This window comes from Oncorhynchus tshawytscha, linkage group LG25 (assembly GCF_018296145.1).
Source record: "Oncorhynchus tshawytscha isolate Ot180627B linkage group LG25, Otsh_v2.0, whole genome shotgun sequence".
Taxonomy (NCBI): Eukaryota; Metazoa; Chordata; class Actinopteri; order Salmoniformes; family Salmonidae; genus Oncorhynchus; species Oncorhynchus tshawytscha.
This window is the reverse complement of record NC_056453.1, coordinates 15,627,842-15,649,974: the sequence shown is the minus strand read 5'-3', so window position 1 is coordinate 15,649,974 and position 22,133 is coordinate 15,627,842. Positions and strand designations below refer to the sequence as shown.

Here is a 22,133-nt window from a genome sequence, read left to right as displayed (position 1 = left end):
AGGAAATAAAGGTCAGAACGTGACACTATTGGTCTATTGCCAATGTTATCTGATGATGTATGACTTAATGGCAACATCGAATGTCCACCGAGTGAATATCTTTGTACATCAAAAATATGATGTTGCCTGCTTACACGCTGTAGGCATCCATTACAGAGGGGATTGGCTACTATGGCACCTTGACAGTCTTGTAGTCAACGAGATAAGCTTTCCAGGGACATGCAGTTGAACTGGGTGGGACAAAGCAAGGCCTAAACCTCCGTAATGCGAGCTATTGCTACCTGGCTCAGAAACTTGGAAACGTCCATGACCACACCTGGCACCACCACTAAAACATCTGCCCATTTCTAGTTGTTAGGTCTATCAATCCCATTTGTTTTGTCTGATATTGTTCACATGTTGTGGAAGCCATCTGATTGGTTTCCAGCTCTAGTCATCAATAATTCACTTATAGCTAGTCAATGAAAGATGACTAGATTAGGATTTTTAAACCTTGTTTTGAGACATGGATTGTGTATGTGTGCCATTCAGAGGGTGAATAAGCAAGACAAAAGATTGATGTTCTTTAGAATGGGGTATGGTAATAGGTGCCAGGTGCACCGGTTTGTGTCAAGATCTGCAATGCTGCTGGATTTTTCACGCTCAACAGTTTCCTGTGTTTATCAAGAATGGTCCACTACCCAAAGGACAACTCAATATTCTTAATGTTTTGTACACTCAGTGTATAGGCTGCATGTGTTGGCGCACATTCATTTCAAGAACCCTCCCCCACATGCCTGTAGAAGGGTTGCTGTGTGTTATGGGAGTCACTGTTGTCGTGTCTGGACTTTTATTAAAGGTGAAGACTTATTTATTTTATCAAATCAATTCTCTAGGTTTAATTATTACGTGATTGAACTAATCATGTAAACATGAATTAACTAGGAAGTCAGGGCACCACGGGAAAATGTTTAGCGTTAGAGTTACAATTTCCCAAATATAACTCTTCAGATATTTTAATATCTTATCAATTAGTCTTCCATTAATGATTTTTAATTGCCTCATCAATTATCATTACTAACGTCATAAAATTCTTGGTTATCTGCACGAACCCTAGTTTCCATAACGAATCCGCAATATACAAATTGGCTTAATTATTTATTTACTAACTAACTAATCACAGAAATACAATACAACAATACAACAAACAAACAGTAGATATTGGTTACTAACAATGATAGAAAAGTTCCTAAGCCGATATGATGGCTTGGTAGACAAAGGAAAGGGGTGGGGACTGAGAAAGAGCGGGAAAGACAAAATGGATTCACTACACACAGTGGATAATTGTACTCATGTTAATACTTTGCACATGAAACGCCTCTCATTCTGAAAAAAATTGCAATGTACATATTTATGTATGTCGTTGTTGTCTCTCCATGTTGGAATCCTCGATTGTCCTGTGTTCATCAGAGTCTCTGGTTAACTTTCCCAGGAGTCACAATGTATTTTGTGGTTGTAGGTGGTTAGATAGATACTTCAGAGTACCATTTGGAAATGTTCTCATAGAATAGGTGCTTCGGCGGTTGGCGGTATTCTCGTTCTAGACTGACATAATTTCTAGCTGCAGACTAGTAATTATACATCTAAGATTTGTTCTTATTCTGTAGTGATCGATAGTCTCAGAGTTTAACCATTTCAAGCCATGTAGCCAAAACTACAGCTGTATGGTCTCTATGGCCTATAGAATTGTAGCCATTCCAACGTGGGGACTCTGTCCTGGCGTTCTCTGACTTCTTAACCATTCGAGACGTCCGGCACGAAAGGTACATTTTGTCACGGGTGATTTTCTACTCTGAAGTAGAAAAGGGCAGTTCCATGACGCCAACGTAATGTTTATGCTCACGTGGGCGTGGCCACTGACAAGTTAATCTATATATGAAAATCCATACTCTCATTTAGAAGGTTAACATCACATTACATCTTTTCATAAATAGTTTAATGTTTAATCACATACGTTTCACAATATTTAGATGTAAACCTGACAGCTGGGAAATGTACACTTTAAGAGATTATGTGTTATGTGTGTTACAGATTACAGTTATGTGTGTTTCCTGTCCTTCATGAGATCACCAAATGAAACACACTCAACATGACTGTCCCTTAAGTGTCCACAGACCATTCCCACATTCTCAAAAGTAGAAATATTGTTTAGTTCTCCCATTTTGGGGATTAGGAGTTTTGAACTAAGAGAAGCTCTTTGTTCTGGTAGAATCTCTCTCTCAATACTGCATGGCAGTTTCTACCAGGTATTCATGACCTGTCTTGACACAGGGCATGTCATGACACTGTTTTCCGTCTGGGTAGATTTCGCCCATATTTTCAAGTGCTAGTTATCAAGTGTTGCCGACAGTCTTCTATTTATATTTATTTAACTTGAAAGTGGATACACTGGTAAAGTCAAAAGTCACGACACATTCTAAACTGCTCTGGTGACGAACACTTTTTTCCTTTTCTCCATTTGTCCACATGGCTGCTGGCTGCACTTTGCAACCACTGAAAATATTGTGAAGATTGCCCATTATTTAGTTTTTGTAAGGACCCCAAAAAACGGAGGCAGTGGCATAACCTATTCAAGTAAGTAAATACCTTTTTAAAATGTTAAACATTTTATTATTAGCTAGCTGGCTACAGTTGGCCACTTTGTAGGCTAACTCAACTGAGCTGCTAGCTAGCTAGGTTTCTAACTTCATACACTGTTTACTTAAATTAATTAAATGTCATCAGCTAGCTAACTTCCTATTATCATGATGTAAAACAGTTTCCAAATGCATTTGTACATAACAGTGAAATTGCAGCTCCAGCTGTCAGTAAAGGCTACTGGATAGGGCAGGTAATTTTGTGGGAGGACATTCTGAAAACATTCTGAAGTTCCAGTCCCTAGAGCAGGGATCTCCAACCATGTTCCTGGAGAGCTACCGTCCTGTAGGTTTTAGCTCCAACCCTAATCTAGCACACCTGATTCTAATAATTAGCTGACTGAAGCTGAATCAGGTTAGTTACAACTGGGGTTGGAGTGAAAACTTACAGAAAGGTAGCTCTCCAGAAACAGGGTTGAAGAGACCTGCCCTAAAAGGGTTAAACCTTGAGGACAGAGATATATGGTATTGAAGGCTAAGCTCATTACAAAGCTTACAGCCCTGGGTCTGAACTCCTCCCTATACAACTGGGACCTGGACTTTCTGACGGGCCACCCCCAGGTGGTGAAGGTAGGCAACATTACCACCTCGACACTGATTCTCAACACGGGGGACCCACAAGGGTGTGTCCTCAGGCCCTCCTGTATTCCCTGTATACACATGACTGTGTGGCCTCACACAGTTCCAACTCCATAATCCATTTTGCTGATGACACAACAGTAGTAGGCCTGATTACCAACAATGACGAGACAGCCTACAGGGAGGAGGTAGGCACTCTGACGGGGTGGTGCCAGGTAAACAACCTCTCCCTCAATGTTAGCAAACCAAATGAGTTGATTGTGGACTTCAGGAGGAACCAGGTTGGATACGCCCCCATCCTCATCAACGCGGCTACTGTGGAGACGGTCATTAACTTCAAATTCCTCTGTGTCCACATCTCAGAGAAGCTGAAATGGTCTAACCACATGGACACCATGGTGAGAAAGGCATGACAGCGACTCTTCAACCTCAGGATGCTGAAGAAATTGGGCTTGTCCCCAAGGGCCCTCACAGTGTTCTATTTTATTCAACTTAGGCTCCGATCTCCAACATGCAGGACTAAGATGTTCACTGTACCCTGCAATCACACCTGCAACCATGTACACGTGACTATTAAATATGAAACATTCTGAATCTGAAACATAATATTCAGTGCTGTCTAATTTGAATATAATGAAACCTGTGTCTTTGATGTTTTCTGTCCTCATATATGGAAAGCTGTGAAAGCCTGTTTGCAGATGAAGAGAGAGGTCCCAATGAATGCCCCAAGAAACTTAGGGTATATTCTATATGCCAGGGGTGTTCAACTCTTATCCGATGAGGTCCTCCTGGTTTTTTGTTCTACCGGATAATGAATTGCACACACCTAGTGTCCCAGGTCTAAATCAGTCCCTGAATAGAGGAAGACAATGAAAAAATGCAGTGGCACTGGCTTTGATGTTCAGAGTTGAGTTTGAAGGCTATATGCCATGGCCTACCTATGTTAGCAAATGTTGTATACAATACAGTTAAACATCCCAAACAATGTATAAACGTATTACAATTGTCACACCCTGATCTGTTTCACCTGTCTTTGTGATTGTCTGCACCCCCCTCCAGGTGTCGCCTATCTTCCCAATTATCCCCTGTGTATTTCTACCTGTGTTCTCTGTTTGTCGGTTGCCAGTTCATCTTGTGTGTCAAGTCAACCAGCTTTTCACCCCCCCTCAGCTCCTGCTTTTCCCAGTCTTTCTTTTTCTTGCCCTCCTGGTTTTAACCCTTGCCCGTCCTGACTCTGAGCCCGCCTGCCTGACCACTCTGCCTGAGCCTGCCTGCTGTCCGGTACCATTGCCCCACCTCTGGTTTACTGACCCCTGCCTGCCTTGACCGGTCTATTGCCTGCCCCTGTTGGATTATTAAACCATTGTTAGTTTGATATTGTCTGCATCTGGGTCTTACCTTCATACCTGATAACAATTGGAGCAGGCCAACCCTGCTGGACGTCTGCTGGGTGTGTAGGTTCTGTTTCAGCCCGGCAATAACCCACCTGATTCACCTGGCCACCGCCAGTATGGAATTTTTTTGTTCACCTGAAATTACGCTTTAGTAATAATAGCCTACTTTTTCACTACTCGATTATCTATTGTTGTTTAGACTAAGATGTCTAATCTTTACATACGAGTTTGCTTATTTGTACATTTTGAAGTGTTAATTCTTAGATGTGAATTGTTTAAACTTGTTGTGATTGTTCAACTATTATTCAAAATGAACTAGTGCAAATGTTGATTAAATCACAATCCTGCAAAAAGAGGGGAAGGGGCTCTGTGTCTGTGTTTCTGTGTTGTGTTCTCAAATGAACGTTTCATTTTTGTCTAACTGTAAGATCTCCAATCTGTTATATTTGATTGTCACTCTCTCTCAGTATATCAGCTATGTGAATCCATTTAGCAAATTATCATATGACATGCATCGCCAAAGCAGCCTTCGGCCTACAGTATGATGGCCTTATGGGCAGCTGTCATCTGAAGCAGATAATAACTAAACTCACACATTGTTTATATATTGAGCTATACAGTATGTTCTCAGTTTAAAATGATACCAGTAGACAATGAATGAGGCAAACCATATACCAGATTTTGTACATGCCTTTTAAGTGCGGACATAACATTGTTTAGCGCAAATCTAACCCTTGTAATTTAGGTACAGTATGAAAATAAGGAGATAACAATTAGGCTACAGGAGATGAGCATTACAGGTAACACTTTTTGAGGTTTGATTTGATTTAATTCACTTTAGCAATGTTTGCAGTTGTTCCCATGGATAGACAGCACAGCAAACATTTTAGGTCAATAATATGCTGGTTTTATTCAAATGTTATTCAAACACTTTATAATTGTGAGAGAAATATAACTAGATAGTAGCTAGCTAGTTAGCTATACCTTGGTAGCTTAAAAGGTAGCTGACTTTTCTTTTTTTTTACTCATTGTGGCTAGCTACTTGTCCCTCATGCTAGCTTTAACTGACAAATATCCCTTCAGAAACATTAAAAATAATAATTTATATGGCCAGCATTGTAGACTGTTTCTCCCCTCTTGCTGCTTTAGCTCTTCTCGAAATAACAGAGAAAGGCTCTTATAAAAAAGAAAATGTCACTAGTGCTTGTATTGTTGGCAATTTTTGTCCTCACACACTGTTGGTCCTACGGCACAAATCTGGGGAGTACATATGGAGCTCCACCGAAGCAAGGCATTTGATTGGTTTGACGTGTTTGCGAGGCATCACTGATTTACACCAGTTCCGACCCCTCTTTAGCTGATTTCTGCCATGGAACTGTTCGCGACGAGGCTAGGAACAGATGATACCAAAAAATATGTAAAGCCATTTGGAAGTTCTAATAATTCTTTACAAATATTTCTATTTTAAATCTGAATTTGAAAAAGTGTGGAATTTTTGAATTGAAAGGTACTGATATCGCTGAAGTTTGCAATATTCCAGTCAAAGACACTAACTTATTTAGGGGTAAAAATGACAAATTAAAAGGAGAGAATGAAGGACCTTAATCTCTCCACAGTTATCTCAGATATCAAAACTGAGTTGAACTCATGATTAGGCAGAGATTTGTTCACTTAGACTGAAGGTTTGTCTCGGGCATCTTATTTGTTCTCTTGTCGAGACAGTTCCAAGTATATTTGTTCCCAATTAGATAAAACACTAACTTTATATAGAAAAACAAACCTCAGAAAGTAAAACAATATGTTCTTACTAACATAGTGTGTGAGGGCGGTCTTAATGTTTTGGACTTCACTACTTTCAACCAAGTTTGAAAGATTTGTTGGATAAAGCGTTACTTTAAGCTATTCACTTTCTGTACCACAGGAAATGTTTTAGGGAAACACTCTTGTTAGGTTAAACCACAGAAGAAGAGTAGCCAGCACTTCGCTAGGCCTACTCTGTCTGGGGTGGAAAGCTATATCTAACGTTTGAAAGTACCATGATCAGATTCCTAATGACATTTCAGATTTGTATTATTTTCAAACATTCTTAGCCTGTAATTTTGATAGTTTGTGTGGTCTTAAAAACAGATTCCGCTAATAATGTATGCAAAATTACGTAGAATTGCATGACATTTTTATAAAAATGTCATTTTTTTCTCAGACTTGCAAGTATGATGATTCATGCAATGCTTGTACTATAAAGGAGATCTCTACCCTTGTCCACAGGGGTCTGCGAACCCACAACCTTCTGGTCCGCTAGCAAAATTCCTGCGTTGCCATGTAATGCAAATAATTGTTTCTAAAATTACATATTTAATACTCTGCTCTGTGCAAGAAGTGAGGGTAAACAATAGACATGTTCTTTGCTATCCATATTGTTTTTATTATTATTTTGGTTATAGAGGTGGGTCACTTGTATTTTGTTTAAGCATTCAGGGAGGGTTTAGGTCAAATATATTTTGCTGCAGGGATGGCCATCCATTTTCATTTCAGAGAGGTCAGATTTTCTCCATGTAACCCGTATTATAAACAACTCCCTTATTGGGACCTCTTGGGCCTTCTGTTGAGAGGCCTAAATATTTATTCTAACGGCCCTTGTGACTCCAATCTCCATCCATTTTGATTACTTGAGGTGATCTGGTTTGAAATGCTCAATCTAGAAACAATTGATCCTTGATTGGGATACAGCTGTGGAAACCTTGAACACCCAACTTAATTAGTCTATTATCCTAAAATAACTTTACAAATACAAAAGATACACTTACTGTTAGGCGTTTTACCACATTGTTTTGTAGTGTAACAGCTTCAAGCCAATGTTTTTTGTGTTCCCTCCCAAGTTTCCATTAGTTCAGGAAGTGTCGTAGTTCAGGTAAATGTACGCAAAACACCTCCATGGTAATCTGTGTTAAAACATTGCACAGGAAGAAAATTATTTTGGGGTGATATGAAAGTAGTTTGAGGTTTCCAAAACTGTATTTCACGCAATGATTATTATTCTTAACAGTTAGGCGGAGCACTGTTGTACTCATTGGCCTTGCGGTGGTCAATGGATCGAATGAGTACCCAATGGCTGTGTCCTCTCCTCATTCACATAAACACATGCGTGCGTGCGTGCACACACACACACGCTCACACACATTAACCAGAGATCAATATAGATCAATGGGTCTGCTCTCAGACAGGAGACCCTTCTGGCCCAGCGAATCAGAAAGAGATAGAGAGAGAGAGAGAGAGAAAGGTACATTATTAGGTTTCCATACTGTTGAAGCTGAGTGCTGCTAAGAGATGATGTCACAGAGACCCAGAGTGCTTTGCTAAATGTTTAATGTGCCATTTGCAGGAGACCATCAGAAGTGTGTGTGTGTGTGTGTGTGTGTGTGTGTGTGTGTGTGTGTGTGTGTGTGTGTGTGTTGAGTGCTTCCTGAGTAGCATTGCTCTCTCAGCAGTCTCAGTGGAGGGACCATAAACACCACAGAACCAGGCACGGAGTAGAGAGGACTCAGTACAGTTAATATTAGAGCTTCAACTGAGAAAGAAAGTTTGTCTTACAGAGAGAAGAAAAAGACAGAAGGAAAGGGGCAGTAAAAGAAGCTCAGACCCAGTTCACCTCAGAAGCCCATACAAGTTGTGCAGTTATCATGTAGTGATGCGGCCAACACTGGGAGGTGTGCGTGTGTGTACATAGCACTGCAATATGGTAGTTTCCTCCCCCTCCTTCAACTACTTGCCGACCTTGTCCTCTTCCTCCTCCTCCTCCTCCTACGATGTTTATGTAATAGTAACTCCTTTAACTCACCCTCCTCACATACTCTGAGAAAAAAAACAAAAAGAAGAGAGGGTGGTAAAAAAAAAGGGCGTAGGAAAGAGATTTGTATAATTTCAGTTGGGTTCATGAGAGAGAGAGAGAGAGAGAGAGAGAGAGAGAATGTAATAGCGTTTTGCTGTTAGACCTAATGCCACCTCAATTTCTACATCACATCAATAATGCATCAGATGTGCCTCTCACAGTGCGTGTTTGTTTGTGTGTGTGTGTGTTTGTGTGTGTTTGTGTTTGTGTTGCTGTGTCATATTGAGTTGTCTTGCTTTAGTGTATTCTGTGAAACCGTGACTTCTCTTTCACAGCAAAAGAGAAGGGCTACGGGCTGGGGCTGCTTGACTGGTTCTGGGGCTGGGCCTGGGCTAGGTTGAAGTGAGCCTCAGGACTGTTGCTGGTGCTAGGGCTGCAAATCTAGAGCTGCACATCCTTACCATTTTAATAACCAGGCACACAATGTTTCATGCTCTTTCTGTCACTTTCCCCCTAACTTACCGCTCTTCCTTTGTCCTAGGACATGGTGATCAATGAACCAAGAGCAGCGTTTCCCAAACTCGGTCCTTGGGAGTGCAAGTTTTGTTCTTTGCCCTAACACTACACAGCTGATTCAAATGATCAAAGCTTGATGATTAGTATGGTTATTAGAATCAGCTGTGTAGTGTTAGTGCAAAAAAGTAAATCTTCACCCCTTGGGGTCCCGAGGACCGAGTTTGGGGAACCCTGTCCTAGGGGCTCACGGAGTGCAGTATCCCCCTCCTCCACACACACACACACACACACACACACACACACACACACACACACACACACACACACACACACACACAGAGGAGAATAGGAATATACAGTGTGGTCTTAAATTATTGACACCCTTAATAAAGATTAGCAAAAATTACTGTAAAAAATAAATAATTCAAATACTGAGCAATATTGTATGCTCAAAAAAATCTGGAAATTATATTATTTTATAATAACACATTTGCTCGGAGAAAGAGATTTTGTATAGCAAGAAATATTTTTTCTCAAAAAGGTAGGGGTAAAAATGATTGACACCTCTGTTTTCAATACCTTTCAATACCTCACCTTGCAATGATAACGGCACTGAGACTTTTTCTAACAAGTTTTATGAGTTGGAGAACACATTGGGAAGGATCTTAGACTATTCCTCAATACAGAATCCTTCAAGATCCTTGATACCCCGCAGGATCAGTGGAAGAAAAATAGCCCCATAACATCAAAGATCCACCACCATATTTTACAGTAGATATGGGGTTCTTTTCTGCTCATGCATTCTCATTTTGACGTCAAACCCAGCACTGGTATGCATGACCAGAGAGCCTGTATAATTGGTTCAATCCAAAAACATTCCTAAACCTCTTAGTTTGATGTGCCTGAAAGACAGGGACTCTGCTGCCACCTGCTGCCAGACAAACTGAATTTAACACTCTTTTTCAAGTACAGAATGAATCCCAACGACTCCATAACTGACCTCCTGTAAACCCCATCCCTGCTGTTGAGGTAAAGTGTAGTTCAGAATTTCAACTTTTCAGCTCTACAGACTTTAATTGATACATAACACAACCCTAGGATTGTCTATATATAGATATTGGAATTTAAAGTAATACAAGGAGAGAATAGGGAACTTTCACCAAGCAGCAACTTTCATCAGCAACTTACCCTCAGACAGACTCAATTCGTCGGGGCATGGACTCTACGAGGTCTCGGAAGCGTTTCACAGGGATGCTTGTCGACTACAATGCTTCCCACAGCCCATTTTTGTGGGAAGTTGCTATAGACCATCAAGTGCTAACATTCAGTATCTGGATAACATGTGTAAAATGCTTGATAATGTATGTGATATTAGAGAGGTATATTTTCTGGGTGATTTAAATATTGACTGGCTTTTATCAAGCTGCCCACTTAAGAAAAAGATTCAAACTGTAACCAGTGCCTACAACCTGGTTCAGGTTATCGGTCAACCGACCAGGGTAGTTACAAATTTCACAGGAATGAAATCATCAACATGTATTGATCACATCTGTACTAATGCTGTAGAAATTTGCTTTGAAGCAGTATCCAAATCCATAGGATGTAGTGATCACAATATAGTAGCCATATCTAGGAAAACCAAAGTTCCAAATGCTGGGCCTAATATAATGTATAAGAGGTCATATAAGAAGTTTTGTGGTGATTCTTATGTTGATGATGTAAAGAATATTTGCTGGTATGTGGTGTGTAATGAGGAGCAACCAGATGCTGCACTTGACACATTTATGACATTGCTTATTCCAGTTATTAATAAGTATGCGCCCATTAAGAAAATGACTGAAAAAACTGTTAAAACCCCTTGGATTGATGATGAGCGGGATGAGGCAAAAGGTATGGAAAATAAGTCTGGCAGCCCAATCAATTGGCAAACGTACTGCAAATTCAAAAATCATGTGAATAAAAATAAACTATACTATGAAACAAAAATAAATTATATAAAGAATGATGGAGCACCTTAAATGTAATTTTGGGAAAAAAGGCAAACTTGGATTCATTAATTGAATCAGATGGCTCATTCGTCACAAACCCCACTGATTTTCCCAACTACTTTAATTACTTTTTCTTTGGCAAGATAAGCAAACTTAGGCATGGACATGCCAGCAACAAACGCTGACACTACATATCCAAATTAGGAAAGACAAGCATTGTACATTTGAATTTAAGCCTACTAGAAAGTATATCCCCTCATGCCTGGATGGAAGCAAAAGTAATACCACTACTCAAGGATAGTAAAGCCCCCTTGACTGGGTCAAATAGCTGACCATTCAGCCTGTTACCAACCCTTAATAAACTTCTGGATTTTTGGGGGGACCAGATACAATGCAATTTTACAGTAAACAAATTGACAACAAACTTTCAGCATGCTTATAGGGAAGGACATTCAACAAGCATAGCACTTACACAAATGACTGATGATTGGCTGAGAGAAATTGATGATAAAAAGATTGCAGCTTTTGACATTATCGATCATAGTCTGCGGCTTGAAGAACTTATGTGTTATGGCTTTACACCCCCTGCTATATTGTGGATAAAGAGTTACTTGTCTAACAGAACACAGAGGTTGTTCTTTAATGTAAGCCTCTCCAACATAATCCAGGTAGAATCAGGAATTCCCCAGGGAAGTTGTTTAGGCCCCTTACTTTTTTCAATCTTTACTAATGACATGCCACTGGCTTTGAGTAAAGCCAGTATGTATATCTATGGGGATGACTCAACCCTTGGCCCCCCCTTGGGTTGTGCTGTGGCGGAGATCTTTGTGGGCTATACTCGGCCTTGTCTCAGGATGGTAAGTTGGTGGTTGAAGATATCCTTCTAGTGGTGTGGGGGTTGTGCTTTGGCAAAGTGGGTGGGGTTATATCCTGCCTGTTTGGCCCTGTCCAGGGGTATCGTCGGATGGGGCCACAGTGTCTCCTGACCCCTCCTGTCTCAGCCTCCAGTATTTATGCTGCAGTAGTTTATGTGTCAGGAGGCTAGGGTCAGTCTGTTATATCTGGAGTATTTCTCCTGTCCCATCCGGTGTCCTGTGTGAATTTAAGTATGCGCTCTCTAAATCTCTCTCTTTCTCTCTCTTTATTTCTCTCTCTCTCTCGGAGGACCTGAGCCCTAGGACCATGCCTCAGGACTACCTGACCTGATGACTCCTTGCTGTCCCCAGTCCAGCTGGCCGTGCTGCTGCTCCAGTTTCAACTGTTCTGCCTGTGGCTATGGAACCCTGACCTGTTCACCGGACGTGCTACCTGTCCCAGAACTGCTGTTTTTAACTCCTTAGAGACATCAGGAGCGGTAGAGATACTCTGAATGATCGGCTATGAAAAGACAACTGACATTTACTCCTGAGGTGCTGACCTGTTGCACCCTCGACAACTACTGTGATTATTATAATTTGACCCTGCTGGTCATCTATGAACATTTGAACATCTTGGCCATGTTCTGTTATAATCTCCACCCGGCACAGCCAGAAGAGGACTGACCACCCCTCGTAGCCTGGTTCCTCTCTAGGTTTTTTCCTAGGTTCTGGCCTTTCTCTGGAGTTTTTCCTAGCCACTGTGATTCTACACCTGCATTGCTTGCTGTTTGGGGTTTTAGGCTGATGTAAGAAGGGCTTTATAAATACATTTGATTGAACACTATACACGTCAGCTACTACAGCAACTGAAATGACGGCAACACTTAACAATGAGCGGCAGTTCGTTTCAGAATGGGTGGCAAGGAATAAGTTAGTTAAATATTTCCAAAACTAAAAGCATTCACTAAAACCTAAACATCAACTATATCTGGTAATGAATAATGTCGAAATTTAGCAAGTTGAGGTAACTAAAGTGCTTGGATTAACCCTGGATTGTAAACTGTCATGGTAGTGACATGCGCAGGTACCATAGCAGATATTTCTGGTTTATGCAGTCCAAACACTTATAAGTCATAAAACCCACTGTCTTTGGTCAAGCATACACAGTAGACTTGAGTGGTATAACGTATAATGGGGTATTTGGAAAACCCCACGGGATATTTTTTCAACTGATGAAACTTCCTTTTATTTTTGATAAATTTGAATATTTGTTGCTAAGTAAATACCTGCAGTCAACTTGTGCAAAACATTAGGAAATAAAGATTTTTCACCTGTCGCAATTTTTTATTACGAAGCTTACCTGTAGTCCCCAGTCGTGGTGTTTATTTACAAGCACACAAGGAAGAGAGACCGGAGCCTCACTGTTGTGCAGCACACGCCAGGTGATCTAGTTACAGTATGGAATTCACAACTAAATGTTTGCCTGCTAGATATCTTATAACTATTAAGTTAGCTGTCTAAAATGTGTGAAATGCTCTGCAGTTGTGCATTTGGCTTGCTTCGCTTGGTAACAGCAGAAAATTCCCTCCTGGATCAAGAGCCTTGCTGTTTAATATTTGTTTTGTGCATGTGCATGCAGCAAACAGTGAGTAGCATTGAGTTACTTGTATACTTGTTTAGTTCAGAGACTGTACATAATGTTCGCAATGTGCTTTTTAGCATTTAGTTTGCCTTCTCTATGAGAATGTATATGTAATTGTTATCATTGCTAACCTTTGGATTAGAGGGGTTTGAAAACAGCGCCCCTTGTAGGTATGAAGGTATGACAATCTTGATACTGCCCAAGCCTAATACACAGACCAAGTTTTATTACTGTAAGTTTATTACATAAAAGAAACATAACAGTTTACATATATTTCATTGGAGGCTGTTGGGAGGAGCTATAGGATGACAGACTCATTGCAGAGGCTGGAATGGAAAAATGAAACGGTGTCAAAGACATCAAACATATGGAAACCACACGATGGACTCTGTTCCATTTACTCCATTCCAGCCATTACAAATGAGCCCATCCTCCTATAGGTCCTCCCACCAGCCTCCTCTGATATTTACAGAACACGTGACGACACTTAAGAGTAACAGCATCATGGCTCTGGGGTTGTAGACGCTCACATTTACAATGCTTGCAGTGTGTGTGTGCGAGCGCAAGTACAAAAGTGTGTGTGTTCAGCTGTGTTGCTTGCGGTGTCGTCTTACTGCTGCTGCTGCCTGCTGATGTCCATCTTGTCTCGTCTCTGCCGGGTGGACTCTCTCAGGTCCTCCTGTCTCCTGGGCGGGCATGGTGGTCAGCCACTGGTGGTAGTAGCCACGGAAACCATCAATCTGAGACAGGTAGGTATTCCTAAACTTATACTGACAGAGAGAGGGAGAGCGAAAGAGGGGTAGGGAAAGAGAGAGAAAGATGTGAGACTCAAACACATGATCTGTTGTTTCTGCACTTGTAATGACAAGCCGATGGACATGATTAGATACCACGCGCACATGCCCTCTCCTCCCTACCTGGTTATAGTTGGGCGGGTACTGGGAGGCGTGTTCTAGCTGAGTGATGATGATGTCATTAGGTGGGACGTTGTGTTCCCTCATGGCTCTAAGCACCAGCCTCAGATACACATAGTCCAGCCTCCTGCTGGCACAGCCAATAAGAGCAGAGAACACCTGCACACTGGGCTGCACCCCCGCCGCCTGCAGGAAACACAGAGGGGATTCTAATAAACTGGCCCGGATGATTGCATTTGTTTTGGAACCGGGTTGCCTCCCAGGTGAGAGACGGACGTCCCGTCGGCTTAGGTTATGCACGTGGTGTAAGGAGTAGGATTGTGTTTTCACATGCAAAAATGATTGCTCTGATAAAAACACTTTTATTTATTTATCTGCCTTCTCAATGAAAACTACTTAGAAAATTCAGACATTTTATGGAAAGGAGTTGTTGATTTATTGTGAACTATGCTGCATTGTTGACAATATGATCGAGCAGTAGGGCGGGCCTCTCCCACCTAGCTTCACCCCCGTCACGTGACAGACCATAGCTCAGTTCAACCCGGGGCAACGTAATCATGTGTGTGTGTGTGTGTGTGTGTTACCTGCATGTCCCCCAGCAGCTGTAGGGCATCGGTCTGTCTGTTGCAGCCCAGAGCCAGACTGCCGTACGTCCGTACATCCGCACGCACACGTCTTTCCTGCATCGCACACATCACCGCCTGACACACACACACACACAGTTGGAAAAAATGCACACCTTGCAACAACATTGGTATAACTTGAGAGCCCTATACTACGTAAATGGTTTGAGGAGTTAAGTGAGGTAACTTTGGTCAACTCTGAGTTCAACTAGGGGATAACAGATACCACGAAGGGGGCTCACCTTTTAGCCAGGTACATTTCTATGGCAACGAATCCTTCAGAACTAACCTGCTCCGTGGGAGGCTAACTCCACTTACCATGAATGTAATGGCTGAGCCACTAGTTGAGGGTGAATGAAATATAAGATTCCCTCCCTCCCGCAAAGACTGCATCATCACCCCTTTCATTTGAGGAAGACTGATGAAATATTTTATTAATCAAGTTTTTTTGTATTTAAAAATAGTCATGTTAAAATTCTTATCACATTGCACATTTAGTAATGACAGAATGCAATTGAAAGTTCACGCATAGTAAAAGTTGTTTCTAACTTGTTATTTTATCGATAGGAGTGGGGGAAAAAAGGTGCTTGTGCAATGATAAGATGGCATTAACGAGATGTGATCAAATAAAGACAGCACTTCAACAAACCTATTTCACACCATAACCTGCTGAATTTGCAAGATCTCTTTTCCTTCATCTTGCTTTCCGCACAAATAAAAATGGTGCACCGACTCGCCCATAGATTGACGTTTCAGCATCGTCTCGATGGAGTTTGGCGTTTTGACTAGCTGCGTGCAACCTGCACACGCAGTTACAAGCCTGCTAAAGTTAGCGGCAGGCGGAAAGCAATATCCAGCGTCGTAGTACGGTTGAAGCCTGAGCTGGAAAGTGAAGCTAACTGAAGCCGGCTAGCTTTAGTAAAACCCTGAGTTGATCTGGTTTAAAATGTAGTATACCTCTCAGGTGTGTGTGTGTACATAGTGATGGTGTGTGTACACATAGTGAAGGTGTGTGTGTGTACCTTAGCCTCTTGTAGGTCTCCAGCACGTGCTGCCCTGCGGATCACACTGTTGTAGAACGCTGCGTCCAGCTTCACACCGTGTTGCTTAGCGACCGCCAGCAGGCTGTGCAGTGATTGGATGCCGGGCTCCATGGTGTCAGCTAATAGTGTGAGAGTTCTGATGTCTGGGCAGAGCCCCGCAGTGGCCATCTTATCCAGGAAGCCCTGGGCCCCGCCCATCAGCGCCAGCCTATCGAACATTCCGCTCACCACACCAAGCGAGACCACACCCCCCTCTTTAGCCCTGCCCACTGATAGGTCCAGCAGGTTGGGGGGGTGGGAACTGGTTCCTGACAGACTGGGGAGAGAGCCAATGGGAGCCTCTTGCTCTCCTCCCTTCCTCACCATCACCAGTTGGGTTGTTATCGGGGCGACCACACTACTGTCCAGGTCGCTATGGTGACTGAGGATGTTGCTAGGGTCATTGCTATGGTTACTGGGGTCATTGCTACAGTGAGTGGCGTCATTGTTATGGTGACTAAGGTCGTTGTCGGGGTGTTGTGTGAACAGTTGACTCTCCAGAGCGTCGACGTCCAGCGGAGCCGACCCCTGACCCCTGACCTTTACCGCTTGACCTTCCTGGCCGCAATCAGAGGTCAGCAGCAGGGCAGAGGCCACGGCGGGGTTACCTATCCCACAATCTCTAGCCGCGCGGAGCAGCAGGTTGTAGTTCTGGACGTCGGGACGAATCCCCATCCTCAACATCTGACGATACACCTAACACACACACACACATTATACACACACACACACAACAGTTTTAGAAGTTTGAATACATGTGTGTGCGTGTGTTACCTGCAGGGCCTGTCTGAAGCCAGTGTCTCGGTCTCTCACACAGCCCATCAGCAGGAAGTGGAAGGTCTCCTGAGTTACTGCATGACCAGCCTGTAGCATGTCCTACAAACAAACAAACGCACACACTTTGTTTGGATGTACAAAGGCCCTGAATATCTCATAAAGATAAACATTTTAAATCTAATATGGTCTTATGTTTTTATTGTCTATAGAAGTCAAGGGATAAGTGTGTGTAGATAGGCTCTGAGGTGTTTGGTGAGGGAAAGTGTTAGAGGTCAGGGGCTAAAGTTACCCGTAGTGTGTGTAAACAGGCTCGAAGGTGGTTGGTGAGGGCGTGTGTCTTCAGCAGGGCATGGTATGTGATGTCACTGAGGGGATGGTTCTTCCGCCGCAGCTCCTGCTCCAAGTGGATGGCTTGCTGCAGCCCGGCTTGTTTCCGTGGTGACTCGGCACAGGCGTTGAACAGAGCGGTGTAGGTGGCGTCGCTAGGAACCAGACCTCTCTTCTTCATCTGTCACCCACACAAACACATCACATTAAACACATACACCATAATTATCATCATCTGGGGGGTGAGGGAGAAACATATGTGTGTGTCTGTGTGCGTTTGAGTCACTGTGCATGTACAGCGTTTCCCTATAGTGCACCGCTGCTAAATCATGGCCGCCACCGCAAAAATAAATACAATTTATTTAAAAAATTGGGATGGTGTAACATTTTCAGTGTTAAGTTAAATGACTAAAACTAGATATAAAGTGTATAGAAAAGATAATGGATCTATATATTTTTTAAACAAGATCATCTCTGAGAACTGGACCATCAGGGATAATATAACATGTTAATGCATGGCATGGGGGCCCCATTGATTTTGTTATGTTTGAGTCACTCAGATAGCACAAGAACAAAGTACAAAACATGGCAAAATGTGTATAATTGCAGAAATCTTGCTTTAAAACAGCAACATTTTGTCTCTGAGGTCAAGAGGGCCTCTAAAACGGCGCCATAGGCCATGCCCACCATCTCCCTCCCCCGCTAACTTTGCCATCGCTGCTGAAAAGAATCCTAGTGAAAACACTGGTGTGTGTGTGTGCACGGGGGTGTGTGTGTGTGCCCGGGTGTGTGTGTGTGTGTGTACGGGTGTGTGTGTGTGTGCACGGGTGTGTGTGTGCACGGGTGTGTGTGTGTACGGGTGTGTGTGTGTGTGCACAGGTGTGTGCACGGGTGTGTCTGGTCTCTATACGTACGTCGTTGTAGAGTTTGAAGGCGTGTTTGAGATGTCCTGCTCGCCCACAGCCTCCTATCAGGACAGTGTAGTTATATTCCTCAGGTGGGAGTCTCTCTCCCTCCAACATCTCCCTCTGGAACATGGACAGGGCCTCAGACAGCTGAGGGTTAGAGTTCAGGGGTCAGGGGTTACAGGTCAGAGCAGTATAGTTACACTTTTCAGTTTGGAGCCTCTTTACCTCCAACATCTCACACAGGAACGTGAACCGCAGACATTAAAACTAGTAGATAGTGACGTCATCCACGTATTCCTATGGAAAACCAGATGGCACAAGAAGTATTTGAAGTGCACCATATTGCTGAATTGCAACCATAAAACGCTGGGGATAATGGTGAAAGTGGCCGTAACTAGCAATGGATCATGGTCAATGTAGTGGTTTTCATCCTGCCTGAGACTCAACTTGAGCCTCCTTGTAGCCTGCCGTCCTCTGTGACGACAAATGTATATACAGTACCAGTCCAAAGTTTGGACACACCTACTCATTCAAGGGTTTTTCTATATTTTTACCTTTTCCACATTGTACAATAATAGCAAAGACATCAAAACTATGAAATAACACATATGGAATCATGTAGTAACCAAACAAGTGTTAACCGAATCAAAATATATTTTATATTTGAGATTCTTCAAAGTAGCCACCCTTTGCCTTGATGACAGCTTTGCACACTCTTGGCATTCTCTCAACCAGCTTCACCTGGAATGCTTTCCCAACAGTCTTGAAGGAGTTCCCACATATGCTGAGCACTTGTTGGCTGCTTTTCCTTCACTCTGCGCTTCAACTCATCCCAAACCATCTCAATTTGGTTGAGGTTGGGTGATTGTGGAGGCCAGGTCATCTGATGCAGCACGCCATCACTCACCTTCTTGGTGAGTGATGGCCATTACACAGCCTGGAGTTACACAAATAGCCATTACACAGCCTGGAGTTGTGTTGGGTCATTGTCCTGTTGAAAAACAAATTATTGTTCCACTAAGCGCAAACCTGATGGGATGGCGTATCGCTGCAGAATCCTGTGGTAGCCATGCTGGTTAAGTGTGCCTTGAATTCGAAATAAATCACAGACAGTGTCATAAGTAAAGCACCCCCACACCACCTCCTCCATGCTTCACCGTGGGAACCACACATGCGGAGATCATCCGTTCACCTACTCTGCATCTTACAAAGACACGGCAGTTGTATTTCTAAAATGTGGACTCATCAGACCAAAGGGCAGATTTCTACAGGTCTAATGTCCATTGTTTGTGTTTCTTGGCCCAAGCAAGTCTCTTCATCTTATTAGTGTCATTTAAAAGTGGTTTCTTTGCAGCAATTCGACCATGAAGGCCTGATTCACACAGTCTCCTCTGAACAGTTGATGTTGAAATGTGTCTGTTACTTGAACTCTGTGAAGCATTTATTTGGGCTGCAATTTCTGAGGCTGGTAACTCTAATGAACTTATCCTCTGCAGCAGAGGTAACTCTAGGTCTTCCTTTCCTGTGGCGGTCCTCAGGGGAGCCAGTTTCATCACAGCGCCTGATGGTTTTTGCAACTGCACTTGAAAAAACTTTCAAAGTTCTTGAAATTTCCGTATTGACTGACCTTCATGTCTTAAAGTAATGATGGACTGTCGTTCTCTTTGCTTATTTGAGCTGTTCTTGCCATAATATGGACTTGGTCATTTACCAAATAGGGGCCATCTTCTGTATACCACCCCTACCAAATTTAACAAGGCACACCTGTTAATTGAAATGCATTCCAGATGACTACCTCATGAAGCTGGTTGAGAGAATGCCAAGAGTGTCCAAAGCTGTCATCTAGGCAAAGGGTGGCTACTTTGAAGAATCTCAAATATAAAATATATTTTGATTTTGGTTACTACATGATTCCATATGTGTAATTTCATAGTTTTGATGTCTTCGCCATTTTTCTACAATGTAGAAACCCTGGAATGATTAGGTGTGTCCAAACTTTTCACCGGTACTGTAGTAGGCAGAATGGATCACTATTTAAATATCTTCATTTGTAGCAAACTTTAAAATAATTCACAGTGGGGATCGAACTTGATCATGCTACACTAATTTTAGAGCCCAGAACCTTCATAACATAACCGCAAATGTATTTTGTGGCTTTTCTGGCGTCCGTAATTTACATAGGCTTTCTAGGGCAGATCAGTGCTTTTGGCACTGCTAGGTTGCTATGCAGTAGCTGACCAACAGAGCTTGTGACTTAACGCTCCAGAACAAACATTGGGGGCCTGACAGGAACAGTTCCTCCGGCAGCTGGGGGTTGGGGTCAGAGGTCAGGGCAGTGTAGTTCTACTCCTTAGGTTGAAGCCTCTCCCGTTCTGGAACATGGACAGGGCCTCAGACAGCTAGGGGTTAGAGGCCACAACAGTGTAGTTATACTCTTCAGAGTGGAGACTCTCCTTCCAACACATCACTCTGGAACATAAACAGAGCCTCTGACAGCTGAGGGTTAGGGATCAGAGGTTAGGGGTCAGAGGACTGTAGTTATTAACCTACTCTTCAGGTTGGAGTCTCTCTCCATCCAGCATCTCAGCCTCAAGCATGGGTTATGCTCCCCTGCTCAGACGTTAATGATGCATGCCAGACCTTACAATGCCTGAATAGGTATTTTAAGTATCAGCTAACCACATCATGTTATAGCAATCTGGTGGCTGTCGATGACGTTTCACGCAACCATTCCTCCCTCCCTACCTCATTCTCTTTCTCAGGTGTCTGATACAGTGACATAGGATGAGGGGACAGAGAAAGAAAGATGAGAACCAGAGGGGGTGATTGATAAAGAAAGAGATCGCTGTACCTTGTTCTCCTTGATGAGTCTTTTACACTGGAGGAAGTACCAGTACTGTGTGTTCCTCCGACCAGTCCTAGATCTGAAGACCTCCGGCTCCCTCTCCTCCTCCTGCCCGGCCGCCTGCCTCTCCTCCCGGTACAACATATCCTGCAGCTCTGGGGTGGTCTTCCGGAAGGCCCGTCTGGAGGAAAAATCAGCGGAAAGAGATCCGAAGTCCTCAACGCCCAGGTCGCTCCCAGCCCGGCCCATGCGGGCGGGAGCGGTCGGTGATTCCTGGACATCCCTGGTTCTTCTAGAACTCACCGACACAGACCCTGTGAAGGCTCTTCGGTTGATGTCCGTTACCGGGTGAACCGACCAGGAACGTGGAGCTCTCACAGTGCTACCGGAGCCCATGCTCGACAGACCTCGTGCTGTCTGAGTAGAGCCGTATCTGACGACGTAGTCTACGATGCTTCTCCCGTTCCTCAAACACGACCGAGACACACACTGCAACATCTTTACAGTCCTGGGTGTACAGTAGCTAGCTAGAGTTAGCTAATCTCGGGGTTACTGTTGGTAGCTAACGTTAGCCAACTGTTAACAAGCTTGTAACTCGTTAGCTATCAACCGTTCATATTACACGAATAAATGCAGTATGACAATTCTTCTTCAAAATCCTACTGTGTCCGACAGTTCTACCGTGTAGAAGTCTAATGTTTTGGTTCCAACCATGTTTATTTATGTCAGAGTAAACACAGCCGTCGTCAACTCATGAAGACCTGCAAGGAAAACGCAAGCATGTTTTTCCATATATCTACCAGACAAAACAGGTCAATAATCGAGTAAAGTCTTGTACTGGTAAAACGTCTAACAATGTATGTATTTGAAACGTGTTGCTGAGATGACCATACATAGTGTACAGGTTCCGTGATTATTAAATGTCTTCATATTGACGTTGTTTCTGATAAATCAGACCGATATATCGGGGATAGATTAGCAAGGCTGTCACATTTTTGGAGGTCAGACTTCTTCGTGTCTTGTTAGGTCTCCAGCGGGACAGAACAGAGAACAACTGTCATCTACAGGAAAAAAATTGAACTGCAAATGTGTCCACCCATAGAATGAACAGAGATTCAAACTTCATCTGTAAATAAAATGACATGGACATTTAATTTCTCATTAATCCATAACAAAAATG

General features: G+C 42.9%; 1 protein-coding gene across 1 annotated transcript; it reads right to left on the bottom strand.

Moving 5' to 3' along the window:
• Positions 1 to 13,681: 13,681 nt before the first annotated feature.
• Positions 13,682 to 21,861, bottom strand: ptcd1 (pentatricopeptide repeat domain 1). Its single transcript, XM_024387797.2, has 8 exons — positions 20,960 to 21,861; positions 18,115 to 18,255; positions 17,163 to 17,381; positions 16,871 to 16,972; positions 16,037 to 16,792; positions 14,976 to 15,092; positions 14,395 to 14,577; positions 13,682 to 14,247 (listed from the first exon to the last, which is right to left on the bottom strand). Exons 1-8 carry the CDS (start codon positions 21,449 to 21,451, stop codon positions 14,062 to 14,064), a joined length of 2,196 nt encoding a protein of 731 aa, XP_024243565.1. The 5' UTR covers positions 21,452 to 21,861; the 3' UTR covers positions 13,682 to 14,061.
• Between the last annotated feature and the right edge of the window lie 272 nt (positions 21,862 to 22,133).